The 17,191-nt window shown below is 36.2% G+C and overlaps 1 protein-coding gene across 1 annotated transcript; it reads left to right on the plus strand.

Moving 5' to 3' along the window:
* The first annotated feature begins 5,158 nt into the window (after positions 1-5,158).
* On the plus strand, positions 5,159-16,984 carry LOC112047709 (putative inorganic phosphate cotransporter). Its single transcript, XM_024084917.2, has 11 exons — positions 5,159-5,290; positions 6,202-6,341; positions 7,079-7,258; positions 7,889-8,027; positions 10,993-11,210; positions 12,213-12,362; positions 14,303-14,435; positions 14,838-14,962; positions 15,416-15,538; positions 16,424-16,568; positions 16,846-16,984. Exons 1-11 carry the CDS (start codon positions 5,260-5,262, stop codon positions 16,896-16,898), a joined length of 1,437 nt encoding a protein of 478 aa, XP_023940685.1. The 5' UTR covers positions 5,159-5,259; the 3' UTR covers positions 16,899-16,984.
* The last annotated feature ends 207 nt before the right edge of the window (positions 16,985-17,191 follow it).

Raw genomic sequence — 17,191 nt, forward strand, 5'->3', positions numbered from 1 at the left:
GTTAAGGTTCGGAAAAGGCTTAGAAATAGCGTCAGCGTTAATTGCTTTAGGCATTGTAACTACGTTCCGCGATATTCCACCAGTAACAATGCAGTCTTGATTGCAAACAGGAATTCATAATAACTTGCGGACGACTTGGACGTTCATTTTTAGCGTCCACCGCATCCGTCACAACTCACAGCGCGGGTGTAACGAGGTTAGGGCGGAACAACAATACAGATTGATTGTTGCTTGTGTAAAAAAAATATGTTAAGTAAAGAATTGTTCCCTACCTACTGGTTCATACAACTGTATGACGTTATGTTTACAATTTTTTTGTACTGCCATCAGGTTACATAACTTATTTAAAACATCTTCATAAAATTCTTTTGAATAAATAAAATTTCATCTGTATTTGTTTGGTGATTTTATACTACAGAGTGAAATAAAATTGATATGGATAATTGGCAAAGTTTTCGTAAAATTTTATATTATTAATTTAGTATTTAAAAGTCTTCGTTTTAGTTATTTTCATTTAATTATCTATAGTCTTTTTTAGTCTATAATACCTACGGGTATCATGCTTTGTATCTTATTGAAATTTTAATACCACCACAAAATAATTTCCTCAAGTTACCTATAATCATCTGAGAAGTCATAAGTTAATATAACATTGTTATCACGAATCATATCACGCATAGTCTCCAAATAAAAAACAGACTATATTTGTAACACATCAGTTGCAGCCAGAACTATAATGCCACATGAGTGACACATCCCACGCTATGACGTTTGTATTCAATTTATTGTTTCTCGACAAAAGTATACATAGATCACGCGAACAAGTAAACAAAATCCACTCACTAAATAATTAATTATTATGAGCACTTGAAATTGTAGACGAATACATATACCTACCTAGGACATATGGTCCAATTAGGTAGGTCCAATTTCGCGAAAGAGGTGAACCGCCGAATCCAGCTCGGTTGGGCAGCATTCGAGAAACTCAGCGATATCTTTTCGTCCGAAATTCCTCAGTGTTTGAAGACAAAAATCTTCGAACAGTGCATGTTGCCAGTGATGACCTATGGTCCTGAGACTTGGTCGCTAACTATGAGCGTCATAAGAAGGCTCAGAGTCACAAAGTGGGTGATGGAACGAGCTATGCTCGGAGTATCTTTTCGTTATCGAATCAGAAATGAGGAGATCCGCCGAAGAACCAAAGTCACTGACATAGCTCAACGAGTCGCGAAGTTGAAGTGGCAATAGGCGGGGCACATAGTTCGAAGAGTCGATGGATGTTGATGGACGACGACGACGACGATGATAATGATGATTACGATGATCGCCAATATTATTTAATATTATTCGTCTAAGATTCTAATGGAGTAATCTAGTAAAAAATACAAAATTTATAATACATTTTTCATTTCTGTATCGATCTGAAAGTTTTCCTATTTCGGCCATTTCCTTTATATATAAAGGAAATGGCTCTCTTAACAAGATTATTTTTTTATTTATTTCTTTATATAGCATTCACGCACTTTTATAAATGTTACATGAGGCCCCGTCAGGGCATTGCTAATACTTAGTATTATAATTTACATTCATTTAATAAAGGAAACATTATTCAGGATTATCTAGTTGGTCGCATGATACCGCCACGGCTAGGGAAGGAAGGAAGAGACATGCTGCTTACCCATGGCATCAGCGGCAAAGGATAGAATTTAGATGACGGTAAGCCATCCCAAAGAAAATAAAATTCAGAAAGCGTGATACAAACTCCGCTTTTTAATATGTCTAGGTACAGTGCAACAATGAATATGCATGGATTTTTAGAGGTTGAACATCTCTGTTCTAGTACAAGTGTTGAACTTGATCTTGTTTGCGTCACTGATACGTTTCAATACCGAATCTATTTCCACTGCCTTATCAAAAATTTCCTTTCCCCTTATCAGCCTCTGCTAATTCCGTGTTTGCGGTGTTGAGCCTAGTGGTAAACTATTTGCAAATAGCATTACTTTGTTTATTTTATTGTAGTTATTGTTTAGTTAAAATGTTCTATATATTGATATCAGGTCATAATATTTTAGAATTTAAACTAACGTAATAAAACAAAAATAATAAAAGTCAGGTTAACTTACGAAAATTTATATTGTTGAACTCATTCGGAGTTTTTAAATTATGAGCTTGTTTGTGCAATGCGTTGAGAGAAAATATGTTCTCTATACAGTTTGCCTCACTTCAGGATAAGTGATCGTAAATCTTAAGGTCGCTGCATACGGATCCGCGTTAGGAGGTGGACAGAACGGTGACGGGACATGGTATTATTTAAACACGATCGTTTCACGATTCAAACCACAGACCTCAGAACTTTGCATCCGTTCATATTAGTTCAGTTATTGAGTTAATTGAGACTATAGTATGTATTATATATTATAACAGAGATCACTTGAAATATCAACTAAAAAAGATATTCAAAAGATGTTAGATTTTCTTTAACGTCTATTCAATGAATAGGTACTTACTATATAATAATAGATTAAAGTGCTCGTATTGTCTGAGAGTCATTCAGAATGGCTGAAATGAATGAATCTACTGTAGTGAATAAGTAAAGCTTTGTGCATACGTTGTTTCCAAGTCTTGCGACAGTGACAAGAAGTGACAGTGAATTTAACTTTCAAGGTAATGAATGTTCTATTATTATTAGTGATGGATTTTCTTTTCAGATTGGGATACTTATCCAGTAATAATAAATATTAGTGTTAAAATCCGTTTGCTGACAAAAACCACGTGTATGAAATTGTAATACCTGTACCAAATTTTTGTACATTTCTAGGAATTAAACATTTTTATGTCCAAAATACAGTTTACCTATACTACCATTTTTGGTCTGGTATTGGCGCAGCAGTAAGCCAAAAATAGACAAACAAATCCATTTAAGCACCTGTACTTATAGGTATACCTAACTATTTATACATCATTAATAACCGATGAACCGACGATGTGGATGCACCACGATCTCGAGCCGCCAACATCCAGCAGCCATAACCATTTATTTTATTAAGATCACTATTTTCATGGTCTTAATTATTAGTTCTCATTAAAACGTATCCAAGTTATCTCAGACAACATAGAACCGTTACAATTTTATAATAATATAAAACCTACCGGTAGATATATTTGTGATAAGAGATAACTAATTGTCAGTAATGTAACCTGCATTACCGCAATTCGTTATCAGAAATCTACTTTATCATTAGTGATGCATTTCTAATGATCGATAAGTGCAAGAGTTGACAATGGCAGTAAGGCAAGACGGCATATATTGTGTTCTTGTAAGGTACAGGGATTAAAAAATCTCTAACCATGACGTGCAAGCATTCCTTAACTTGCATTCAGGAGAGAGCTCTATTTAATAGTGGTAGCGATAGAAAAAAAATCCTAATATTTGTTATAATTATCCGAAATCCCTCCTAATATTAAAACAGCCAGAGCTTTTGTAAGCGTTTTCGAAAGATTTCCCGGAAACTGCGATACCGATTTTTTATTCCCGGGACTCGTGACTGCAACGAGACTGGAAGTCCTTACTGTTAAACAAAGACGAGCAACTAGTACAAACTGTCGTCGCTCAAAAACAATATTTATTTGAACTTGGCCTTATTCATCTTCCGCGGGGTCATATTAAAAGCTAAAGTGATATTTCTACTCATTTCTTTCATTTGCATTTTAATGTGAATGAAGTAATTTTGCATTTTAACTACGTTCAATTAAGCTATTTCAAATTATTCTAGTATTCAAGGAAACGGTTCTATGACGTTTTATATTCAACTGTATAGAAATGTCACGACGCTATTAAGTGATTTTTCTTTCAATAGTTCTTTTTTAATTCACACGAGTTAGAAAGGAATTGAAATTAGCCTTATAAATACAGCAACAAATTAAAATACCTAGTAGATTTAATTCATCAATTTCTCAGGTCATACAAGTTTGCAAATGCAGTCAGAAAAGGCCAGTAATGTAAGAGTGAAATTAGTTTATCAACTGATTTTTCAAGCCATGTCTGGTGTTTGGGATGAAGTCTGGTGCGGGTCGTGGAATACCTACGGAGCTTTTCTTTCTTTGAAGGAATTTTCAGTAAAATTCTTCTTTTCAGTAAAATAATTGGGAAATTGATGGAGTAACATCCCCGTGCCTTGGATAGGTTAAGCCGTAGGTACCGATCATTGTCATTAACATCCGACGGCGGCCGTTAATTTAACATTATCACCTGCCTCCGATTCCGCAGGGTGTGGGTTCGAATCCGGTGTGAGGCATGCACCTCCCACTTTTCAGTTGTGTACATTTTAAGAAAATAAATATCACGTATCTCAAACGATGAAGGAAAAACATCGTGGAGAAACCTGCACACCAAAAATTTTCTAGTGAAGTCTGCCAACCCACATTGGGACAGTGTGGTGGATTATACTGTCCTAACTTCTCTCATTCTGAGAGGAGACTCAGCAGTGATCCGAATATGGGTTGATAATGATAATGATCCTGTAATTTTGTAGTCCATTTTGTAGTTAGCTCGGGGATCATTACGACGGGGGTAGGTGCACATCAACACATTGTTTTCCTGTATGAGGAGAAATTCTTGATCCATTTCCCTCAAACTTCTAATACGTCTCACTATCAATCATACGCTCAGCGATGCAACCCCTTTAAAAGACGCCAATATATTCGCAAGTGTCTTTGAGACCAACTAACGTTGTACCAGCGTTTTATGAACCGTGTTCTTTAGGGTTCCACATTGCTAGCAGCTGATGCAAACACTACCTGAATTAAACACCCTTGAGCCAAGTTATCTAAAGTCGCCCGCGTGTTACCGCCCCGGACGTGAATTATCTGATTTGTGTTATTTACTGCTACTTGAACAGTTATAAATATAAACTCCATTGTTTTAATTTATGAGACAGATTAATGCACAAGTAAATCAGTATGTTTGCCCCCGTGTTTGTTTAGAGATATCGTTTATATGGCGTGGTCTAACTGTATTACGTCAAACACACGTGAGAAAATATATTAACTATAACCGACTCTGCTACAATACAATAAATGTCAAATTTCTCTAATGCGTTTTTATCGTTTTGTTTATTTATTTACTTTCGAAATATGACTTTATTTCATCATCGGCATTCACGATTCATTCGATCAAAGGCTGTTGCGGTTCAAGTAACTAATTAGAAAATTTAAAAAATAAATAAATGGTAACTAGAAAAAGGCTTACAAAATATCACAATGAAAACCTGCGACGGAGGATCTGAAAAACGCAAGTTATTTTTAAATAATTTAAAATTTTGTTGAGTGATACTATTTTCAAAAAATATTGTCTTATCTAGTTAGGTGCCCATTATTTTATTTATTAAAAAAGACGTACAAACGTGTATTTGAAACATATAATAAAAAAATAATATTAAAATGTTGATTAAATTTTATTACACCTATTAAATTAATACAATTAGATTAATTTAAATTTTATGAACTTGATTTATTCATACTATTATGAAGCTTATGAAGTATGTTCATGTACTTACAATAAAACTGTAACAGGACCAATTCAGTAAGTACATCAATATAATTTGCATTGCAACGACTAGACAACGCGAACTTTACGATACAATTTTAAAGATAATATATTTTCACTTAAACAATATAATATTGAATATATATTATATTGTTTATATGTAATGTGCTTGCCAGTACCTTTTTTTTGATACCAAACAAGTGACGATTATTTTTTGACGTTAGAATTTGAGGTTAAATTCCGTCATATATATTTTTTTTTACTAAAATATAGCCAATGTCTCAATTTATCTTACGAATATTTTGAAACCTTATTCATTAAAATTGTTTCAGTAGTTATGCCACTACGGGGGAACATACATATATACATACATACATATATAACCGCGAAACTGAGCTGAAAGCTGAGAATATCATTTACTATTATTTTAAATTTACCCTCACTATTGATGTTAAAATGTTTTTATTGCTTCAAGATGACGTGAGAGAAATAAATTGAGTGTTTACAGAAGTAAGACATGGCTGAAATCGTATAGTTTAGACGAACTTTGTAATTGAGTATGAAAATATGTTCACGACTGTACCAAGCAAATATTTGACATACAGCGCTAATGGCAGCTGGCTATTGGCTACAAGTCAACAGTGAACTCGTTCCAGGGTATGGCTTCGGCGTGCGCCACATCCAGATGGCCTGCATGTGTCTCACCATGCTGGCGCTGTTCATCGCGCGCAGCAGCCTGGGCGTGGCCATCCTCGCCATGACGGACGTGCGCCGGATCAATGATACCAACATCACCGTCAGTAACACCAGCATTCATATCATTGTGATCGTCCCCTGCGTGACTGCCTGACAATAACGTTATAATTTCTGATTGACTCAAGTGTGGTCTGGCAGCGGGCATGGCTATTTTTCACCCATTCATACGATACCCCGTGGAAACAGTCAGAAGTATGGGTAGAATAATTTTGTACTTACCATTTTCAAGTAAGCCTTATCTTAGTCACTCAGGTGAGATCGCAGTCAAGGGCAAGGATTGTCATAAATAAAAAAATCTGTTACAATCAGTACTACAACACTCAGCATAAAAATGCTATTGCTCTCTTTTCCATAAAAGATTTCCATAAAAGAATGAGGACAGAGATTAGACAACGTTGTTAGTTAAAATACACTTATTTATCTTTTGATAACATATAAATAAATAAGAGCCGTGATAGCCCAGTGAATATGACCTCTGCCTCCGATTATGGAGGATGTGAGTTTGAATTCGGGCCAGGGCATGCATCTCCAACTTTTCAGTTGTGTGCTTTTTAAGAAGTTATATATCACGTGTCTCAATCGTTGAAGAAATAACATCGTGAGGAAACCTGCATATCAGAGAATTTTCTTAATTCTCTTTATGTGTGAAGTCTGCCAATCCGCATTGGGCTTGGTGTTCCAGCGTGGTGGACTATTGACTTAACCCCTTTCATTCTGAGAGGATTCTCGAGCTCAGCAGTAGGCCGAATATGGGTTGATAATTATGAATACTTACAGATTTACGAATGGGACAAGAAGACCCAAGGCATGATACTGTCGTCGTTCTTCTGGGGCTATCTGATCATGCAGATCCCCGCGGGATTGCTTGCCAAGAGGTACGGCGGGAAACCCATCGTGCTGTGCTCCCTCCTCACCAACACCATCATCTGCGCTCTTCTGCCCACGCTTGTGAAATATGTGAGTTCTCCTTTTGTAATAACATTTGTTCTGGGAAATATTTCTGCTACCAATCATTGAAGTGATGCAGAGTTGCCGATGATATGACAGACAATTATCGATTAACCTAATGCTCGAGGTATACAGGCAGCAGTATTTACCTTTTCCTTGCTTGAGCAACTACAATGCGCCTAAGTCTACAGTTAGAACGTGATTGCTTATATGAAGCTTATTCGCTCTTGTTTTGGAGACCAACAACAAAGTGCTAGCTGGCAGTATATCCCTGGGTGCAAATAACCCTCGAAACGTAAAGGCTTAACTAAGGAGAACCAGAGAATGACAAAGATATACGCCATCACTAATGATGTATAAGTTCAGTTTTTACTACACTGTCTTGACAGATAATTCAATTAAAGCTGCAGTTAATGTAATTAAAGCAAACTAGGTATTTAGCTAAGATAGGAAGTAAAATACTGTTTTAACTTTACTCTTACCGTGTTCGTATTTTGGATTGCCATTTTTCTCCCAATTTGAAATTCTAATGATGAAAATTTAGTTGATATAGAGTTTGATGATCCGTTGTGCATAACAGACCATAAGACTCGGAAGCTATGTAATTTAAGCTTCATGTGTTTACGGTTTTGTAACCAGGGTGGATGGCAGATAGTGTGTGCGTGCCGCGTGATCATGGGCCTCACACAGGCGTGTCTGTTCCCCGGCTTCCACACGCTACTGGGACAGTGGCTGCCGGCGCACGAGATTACCTCCTACTCCGGCATCGTGTATGGAGGTGAGCAGTATGTATAGCAGATAGTGTGTATATCGGCGGAGCATACTAAATTCCACTTCAGATAACGGAGAAGCCGTAGCCTCAGAGCAGGTTCTAAGCTTTACCTGTCAAGGATGGCAGATACACAAAGTAACATTATTAATTGTTACCAGAACTACCATTTAACTTACTAATACAGTTCTACCCTCTAACTACAATATTGATCCAGTACAGCGCTGATACTATTAGATGTAAACCAGGATTAACTAGCGTATGGCAGTAAGGCCATAGGGAGTGAAATTACGGACTGGCAACCGCTAGTAGCAGGATTAAAGAGCTTTTTTACAGCTAGCCATTACTCTCCTTCTCCACTCGTATCGTCTTCTAGCCAAGTAACTAACGTGCAATGTTATAATGGCCTCACTATACGCATAACTGACTCACCCATTTCCTTTACTCACTGCGAAACTGACTAGATCCAGTTAAAGCGTTCAACTAAATCAACTTGAAATCTACCGCGAGGTCTCTCAGAGATCGTCAACTGACAGATGTCCACAGACAAACAACTGACAGATAAACTACACGTACTTCTTGACGTTTCTAATAGATGTCACTACCTAATTAGTTAATAATTATAAATAATGTAAGATGGCGCTACTATCTAATCCTCCAACATGTACACTGCATTTTTTTTCACTTCTTCTTCTTTCTGCTTTTATTCCATATAAGTTAACAATGCAGTGTTTGGTTTATCAAAATAAATAAATATTATTAAAAAATGTCGTAGTTATACAGTGAATGGACTCATATTGCATCATGCCCTACATAGTTATGACACGTTGTATTTTTCACACGCGTGTTCATATTGGGGTATTGTTGTTTATTGCGTAATGGGGGTTGTACGGAAACAAAGCGGGAATCGCTGCGGTAACTTTTTTAATCTGCTCTGAATGTTGCTGCGAAAACTGTGCAACTTCCTTGTTGTGAGTTGCATTAATTGTTTCGAACACTTTTTGTTGTGAAGGAAAGGCGAGAGTTGCGAAGTAAGTAATGAACTTTCATAACTTCTTGGAAATTTCTTCGTTCGTACTTTTTTACAGACACTTATTAATTTGTACAATAATAATCTATACAATATTATACAATAAAGTCCTCCACCGTATCTGTCTATCTGTTTGAGACATAGGTACCTAAATAAAAACTAATAAATGGGCTTTCATACGATTTTTACCAATAGTCTGGAAGCTTACATCGACGACGCTGCCTGGCATTTGAGATGATGTAACAAATCCATGTAGAGTTGACTAATTTGTTTGTATAGAAGTAGGCACCACAGAATCGAAGTTGCGGGCTTTATATCGTAAGTATAATTGAAGCGTATATTGTACTCCCAAATGAATAATGATTTATTATTGTAAAAGTTTTATAGTTCTATAAATTTTTCTTTCATAAAAATAAAATAATAGGTTTAATTATATATAATAATATAATAGGTTTAATTATATCTCTATTATAATAAACATATAAAATAATTATTTATTGACTAACCCATAAGCACACAGCTTAATTTAATGAAAAATTTGCAAAGAAATCATTCAAGATCACAAAGCTTCGATAGACTCTAGTAGGTAATAAATCTTTTTTATAAGTTTTTTTAAAAGAAAATGACTTTGTATTTGCTTACTGTTTACAGTTTTGCCACTCGTGATTCGTATTGGTAGGATTCCATGTTTCCTGCGAGGCACCAAATCAATTTATCTTATTTGCTAGATTAAGTTGTCGATTGCGCCCGACATCTTTTCATTTTGTGCATCTTATCTTCTTTGTCTTTCTCTACATGTATAAGAAATGTTCACACAAAATCTAAAGCGAAACCCTTTGGTACCATTTGTTAGAATACTTTGTGCGAAACAATTGAAAAGATTTTTTTTTAACATAACATAACAGAAAAAAACTAAAAACGATTGAAAAGTGTGGTACTTTTATTAGTAGGGAAGCTCGTTTTTATTAGTGTAACGCAATTCTTTGTACCCGTATATTAAATCTTTAAAAATGTGTAGCTAAAGTTGTCAAAAAGTTACATGTATGGGGATTGAGCCAAAACTGTTTGTGCCAAATCTGGCCTGAGATTTTGTTCGTATAACTACCTTGCTTTTGCTGTTACCAAGCAGTACTACTTGCTTTGTGTATGGCGGGCACAGATCAGCGTAGTGTACGGTGTTACATGTGTTCCTACAGGCAGGTGTAGGTAAATGTTTTTCATGTGTATATAACAAAATAGATAAAACTACAAAAGGATTTGTTACCGACAGTACAAAAATCTGGGCAGTAATGACAAATCACTTGAGGCGCCCTGATTAATGTCGGGATAGAATACAATATCAAAGTTACGCACGAGCGAGCCCACCTAGAGCTGGACCACAATATGTCCGGTGCTCGGAACTATCAATCAATGTCGATGGCGATAGAGTCGCTGGATCGCGGGCAAACGACAGGAAAGGGCAACAGAAGAGAAAGAGCACTTTGTTTTTAATTTTTGACTTATAAAAACTACTAACTGATGGAACTCATTAATCTTGAGTGGCCAGATATGTTTATCTTTAACAAAATATCCAAGTTGATTTGATTACCTTCTATTGACTTGAATGTATTAAAAATCTCTTCGAGTGATGTACGCGGTGCTTCCCAGAAACTCCTGGTATTGACTCTTAGCTTACGTCATTTTAAAAATTTACAATATTTAAACTGGATAGCAAAATGTTAGTTTAACTGTAGGCATCAACTGTTTTAGAATTCTAGCTATAAAAAACACTATACTTAATCTAGATAAACTGAAAATGTTACCTAAAACTAAAAACCCAAAATTCTGTTTTTGTTGTTAACTCTTGTCTATGGCCTAATTAATGCACTGATGAGATGAAGATGATGAATGAAGAATGTTATGAGAATAGTGACCAATATTGAAGACAACACTAAATATTTCCAGGGTCTCAACTAGGCACAATCATCGCGATGCCGGTGTCCGGCCTGCTGGCCGAGACGGCGCTGGGCTGGAAGCTGATCTTCTACGTGGTGTCCGGCATCATGCTCGTGCAGTCCATCGTGTGGCTGTTGTTCGCCGCCAGCTCGCCGCGGGACCATCGCCTCATGACGGAGGAAGAGAAGGAGTACATTGAGAAGGGGTTAAATGTTGGTGGCTCCAAGGTATACGAGTGCTACTAATTACTTGATTTATATTTATATATATGGATGGTGGATTTATATGTATGACCTCTGCTTCCGATTCCGGAGGGTGTGGGTTTGAATCCGGTCTGGGGCTTCTCATGTCTTTTCAATTGTGTGAATTTTAAAAAATTAAATAATCACGTGTCTCAAACGGCGAAGGAAAACATCGTGAGGAAACCTGCATATCAGAGAATTCTTTTTCCAGAAAATCTTACTTCTCTGCGTGTGTGAAGTCTGCCAATCCGCATTGTGCCAACGTGGTGGACTATTGGCGTAACTCCTCTCAGTGATATGGGTTGATTATGATAATATATATTTATTTACTTTACTAAAAAACGACGAAGATTTCGCTACCACAGACGGCTCTTAGTTCAATTCTGACTCAGCCTCTTCTAAACAGAACTGATCATAAACTCCTTATCCTTTTTATCTTCATTGATGATATTGTAAAGACGAAAGATTTGTATTTTGTATGTAACGAATAAACTCGAAAACTACTAAACCGATTTGAAAAAATCTTTCTACAGCAGAAAGGTACCTACATTATCAGGGAGTAGTATTATAGTATATACAGGCCGCTGGTAGTATGCAGGTTGTAGAAAGACTGTACTGTAAGTAAGGGGGATGGGGGGATCAGTTTTGCGGTGCCTCAGAAGGAGTAAGTGTATACAGTAGAACAAGGATGACGAGTTAATAACTTGTAGGGAATAAGAAGAAGAAATACATTATTGCACACACAAATACAAAAATAAATGAAACAAGAGTATTTAAACTAAGCAGTAGCATGCAAAGGCGGCTTTCTTACTATAAGCAATCTGTCCCAGGAGACCCCTGACGAGAGGATTTGCGAAGAAAGGCGTCAAGAAGGCGGCCCAGGAAACACGCGGAGAGCAAGTGCACGATTCGGTCCGAAGACCATGAGGTCGGGGGGCCATGGCAGGTGGAGGGTTGTACCATGAGCCATTTTGCTTTTATTTTTAGAACCAAAGAACTCCGTGGAAGCATATCTTACGCACGAAGGCGCTGTGGGGCATCATGGTGACCCACGTGGGCAGCGCCATCAGCTACGTGCTGTTCTTCGTCGACATGCCCACGTACCTGGAGAGGGGCTTGCAGATCTCACTGAAGGACGTAAGTAATCAAACTATACTATGCACAAAAATTAAGGGAGCAGAAAAAAAATCCAAATTTTTGGGGGATTTTCAACAGGCTGTAACTTATACAAAAATGGTCGTACAGCAAAAAAATAAAAAGCAAATTGTAGCTCTAAGTGTTTAGTTTTTTGATCTGAGTTTGAAAATTTTTTTTTGAAAATATTTTTCGAGTAATCATAAGAAAACCACCGGAAAAAAAAGTTTCGAAATTTTTTTGGTTTTTTTTTTTTAATCTACGGACGTGGAAAAAATTTTTTCGACTCAACCTCCATATGGACCGGATAGCTTGTTTATTCAGATTTAATTTTGTTTTTTTTAATTCTCAATACGAGCATTTCTCGCTGAGATATCGATGTTTGAATGGAAAAAGATAATTTTGTCTTTGATTACCAATATCTCAGCAACCAATGATTGCACAAAAATTTTGAGGTTGGTTTTAAAAACTTGAATAAATTTTCTACAAGGATTGGCAATTGAATTTTGAAAAAAAATTTTTTTTTCAATCATTACATGAATTTGAAAAAGCATCCAAAAAAGGGCTTTTTGTCGTTTTTTGGAAAATCAAGCGCCCAATCAAAAATATTGCGGAAGCCACTGACGTTAAGTGTGCCTTTTACTGTTCAATATACCCACAAAAACCCTACAAAGTTTCAATTCAATCCAGCCAACCGTTTTTTTTTTCCACTTGATCGAATTTTTGAAAAAATTAAAGGAGCAAGAATTTCGCTCTGAAAATGTCATAATTTTTTTTTTCTTTAATTTTTCAAGTCACTAATAGAGAATTGAGGGAAAAATTTAAAAAAAAAAAATTTTTCATTTTTGATAAAAATTATGACATTTTCAGAGCGAAATTCTTAATTTTCGTAATCAAAGACAAAATGATCTTTTTCCATTCAAACATCGATATCTCAGCGAGAAATGCTCGTATCGAGATTTAAAAAAAACGAAATTAAATCTGAATAAACAAGCTATCCGGTCCATATGGAGGTTGAGTCGAAAAAATTTTTTCCACGTCCGTAGATTAAAAAAAAAACCCAAAAAAATTTCAAAAATTTTTTTTTCGGTGGTTTTCTTATGATTACTAGAAAAATATTTTCAAAAAAAAATTTTCAAACTCAGATCAAAAAACTAAACACTTAGAGCTACAATTTGCTTTTTATTTTTTTGCTGTACGACTATTTTTGTATAAGTTACAGCCTGTTGAAAATCCCCCAAAAATTTGGATTTTTTTTCTGCTCCCTTAATTTTTGTGCATAGTATAGATAAAGGGATTTAAATTTTGTATGACTAACAGTTAGACAGACAGACTGACAGAAGCACAACAAAGTTATTCAAAAGGGTTCCTTTTTTGCTTTTGTGTTACGAAACCCCAAAAACTAAATCCTCGAAATAAATAGCACACCATTCTCTTGAACGGGTCTCAATAAAATTTCGTTAATTTCGGTCCGGTAGTTGCTTAATTACTTTCGATAATAGGATCAATTAAATAAATTGTATCTACTGGCAAAAATCCAAAGCTTCTCGGAGAATTCTTTTACTTTTACTTTTATTTACGAAAAAGTAAATACACAAACTTAATGAAAAGTTCCACTTCCATAAATAAAATCTTACTAACAAAAAAATTTAACCGACTTCAAAATCACAAAAATAAACTAAAAAGCGAAAAATAACATCATTTATATGCTACCTTCTGATCAATTTGAAGGTGGTTTGTGAAGTTTTCACATAATCGGTCGAGCGATCTTCAATTATCACATTTTTCATTGAATCTGTTAGTAAATATTCTGCCATCCCGCATTGGATAAGCATAGTGACTCTAAGCTCCATCCTTACTCCTATAAGAAGGAAGGCCTGGACCTGTAGTGAGCCGTTAAAATAGGCTGATAATGATCTTTATAAGCCTGAGCATCGTTCCAGAGCGCCTCCCTGTCCGCGCTGCCGTACATCGGCATGTTAGTGGGCAACATCGTGTCCACGGCCGTCTCGCAGAAGATCTCCAACAAGGGCTACCTGTCGCTGCTCACCTGCAGGAAGCTCTTCAACTCCATCGGTAAGAGTGGAGACCCTTATCTTTTTATAACGGTGTTGTACGAAAGGTTGATACGGTAATAAGTATCTTTCAACTGTGGTCTTCATATCTCTTAATATTATTTCGAAGAAAGTAGAAGATGAGATGCTTGGGGCAGAACTCGTTCGGAAAAGTACACCATGCGTGTTTTTGCCGTCAATGATACATTCGTTTGTAAAAGACATGGTTGACAGTGTAATTACAGACACACGAGGCTTAAAACTCACTTGAAAGTCCACTCAAAATAAATTTGGACCAACTTTCAAGAAAACTCATTCAAATAAATAAAATATTTAAAATCAGATTAAACTTGACAATATGAAATTAATAATTTGTTATCGTCATCATCATCTCGTCACACATTTAAGTAAACCTTTTCTCCAGGTTTCTTCGGCACAGCCTTCAGCCTCATCGCGCTGGCGTTCATAGGGCCGGAGCACCGTAACCTGGCTATTGTCACTCTCGTCGTGGCCCTCACCCTTAACGGGTTCTTTGGGGCTGGGTATATGGTAAACCTTTCAACCTATTATAATGGCCAACTATAGGGTCAAATCTTTTTCTTATTGGAGAGAAGATTTAGAGGTCAGATTCAAATCGCTACTACAATGCACATCAGGTGGCTTTGGGTAAAAATGGTATGGCAAATGTTCATGATAATGATCAGGAATGATCGCTTAGCGTGTTTTTCTGTAAATGTATTACAAAAAAACAATGCATAAACATAAATTTGCAACAAAAGAATTATTCATTGCAATCCAACACATATATTTCGATCCAAGACTCGAGTACAGGATCTCATGATTAAGAGCAACATACAAGCAGGCAGTCATGGTAAAGTATATCGATGTTACTTATAGAACAGGACAAGAAAGAAAAAACGGAGACCCAAAACTTTGCTAAGTGCTGAATGAATGTTGTACACTTGTCTTCAATGTACAGAAATCTGATGTCACTGTTCACAGATGTCATACTTGGACCTGTCACCCAACTACGCCGGCGTCATGCTCTCTATTACCAACTTTGTGGCGAACTTCGGCAGCGTCCTCACTCCCATCACAACCAGCTTCATACTCAGAAACGACCCAGTAAGTTGGATTTTTTTTGTCTCGTTGCAAAACATTATTTTTACGACCGTAAATACTACTAATAGTAGAAGATTCGACTTTTTATACTATTCACCTATTAAGCAGTTGGGTGAAGATCCAATTCTAGGTTCTAATACGGATCTTAGATTACTATGCTAATAGATTACAAGCCATTGGAAAAAATAACCTGTGAAATGCAACGTCAATAACGCTTAAAAGGCTGTTACTTTATCAGAAAATAACTCTGAGCACTGTGCCATCATTTCTGAGCGGTACAGGTCAGTACGTGAGTGAATGGAATATCTCAGGTACAAATAAGGAATTATGACTAATTATTATTAATATACGGCGTTCTCATAGTGTATAAGATGTTTAAAAATAAATGTCGAAAAACCTAGAGCCGTACAAAAGTAGTGGTGGCGGAATAATAAGTCAGTGCAAATTTTTGTTTTGCCGATATTTGCAGAAGCAATATAGGTCATTTATTACTGTACGTCATTTGAGTAATTTCTTTTGGACACATATACAGATACTTTACCTTACATATATCCAGCGCACGATTCGAAAGCCAAAGGTCGCAACCATATCCCTACAACCATATGATATAAGATCAAAGTAAAATGTATGGCATTATGTTCAAAATACTATTTAACACGGACAATAATGTTTATTAATTATGCCGCCCAAAAATTATAGTTAATATTTGTTTAACTAAATAATTATCGAAAAGTACCGCTCGGAAATGACGGCATAGTGCTCAGAGTTATTTTTTGATATAGTAACAGCCTTCTAAGCGTTGGTTCATATCACATGTTAATTTTGTCCATGGGCTTGTAGTCTATAATAATTTCTATATTCCTCTACATGAATCACTTCTTTCTTCAGACCGACATCAGTCGCTGGAGAGTGGTGTTCCTGACCTGTGCGGTGATCTGCATCGTCGCCAACACCAGCTTCGTGTTCTTTGCCAGCGTCAAGAGACAGGAGTGGGATGACCCCGACTTCTTGGACAAGATCAAGGCTGATCCAGGTTCATACATTTTATTTAATCACTATTAACACAGTGCCAAAAGCGCCAATTGCATTCTGACCGAAATTCGTGTAGGAAACTTAAATACTTAGTACTTATCTTGTTTCATGTATACACATCAATTATAAGCGGGGGATTTGAAATCCCGCCGCTGGCGATCTCAACAGCCTAAATGGCTTGATAGTTGAAAATCGTGTCCAAACAGTGAAAGTACGTAATTAGTGTAATTTTCTTAGCATGGAGTAAAATACTGAATAACATTATTTTTTATTTACAGAGGAAGTAAAACCTGCGTTAACGAAAACCAAAGAAGAAATTGTAACCAAATGAGACGATTGTAAATAATAAAGATATAGATAGATAAGATTGTAATTTATTTTAGTTAGCTTTAAAATTATTTAAATAAATAAATGATTGTAGTTCGTTGTTTCATTCTTCGGCGAGTGTGGTCAGTGACGTCATGTAGAGAGTAGTTTTGGGCAACGGTCATTTCAAAGATGTGATGGACTTGCCAATGCACAACTTTAAGCAATGTGTTAAAAAACATTTACTTAGTCGAGGTTACTACACTATTGATGAGTTCCTTAACGACAAAGGTGCTTGGAGGCCATTGGATCAGCTTC

Source organism: Bicyclus anynana, chromosome 14, assembly GCF_947172395.1.
Source record: "Bicyclus anynana chromosome 14, ilBicAnyn1.1, whole genome shotgun sequence".
Classification (NCBI taxonomy): domain Eukaryota; kingdom Metazoa; phylum Arthropoda; class Insecta; order Lepidoptera; family Nymphalidae; genus Bicyclus; species Bicyclus anynana.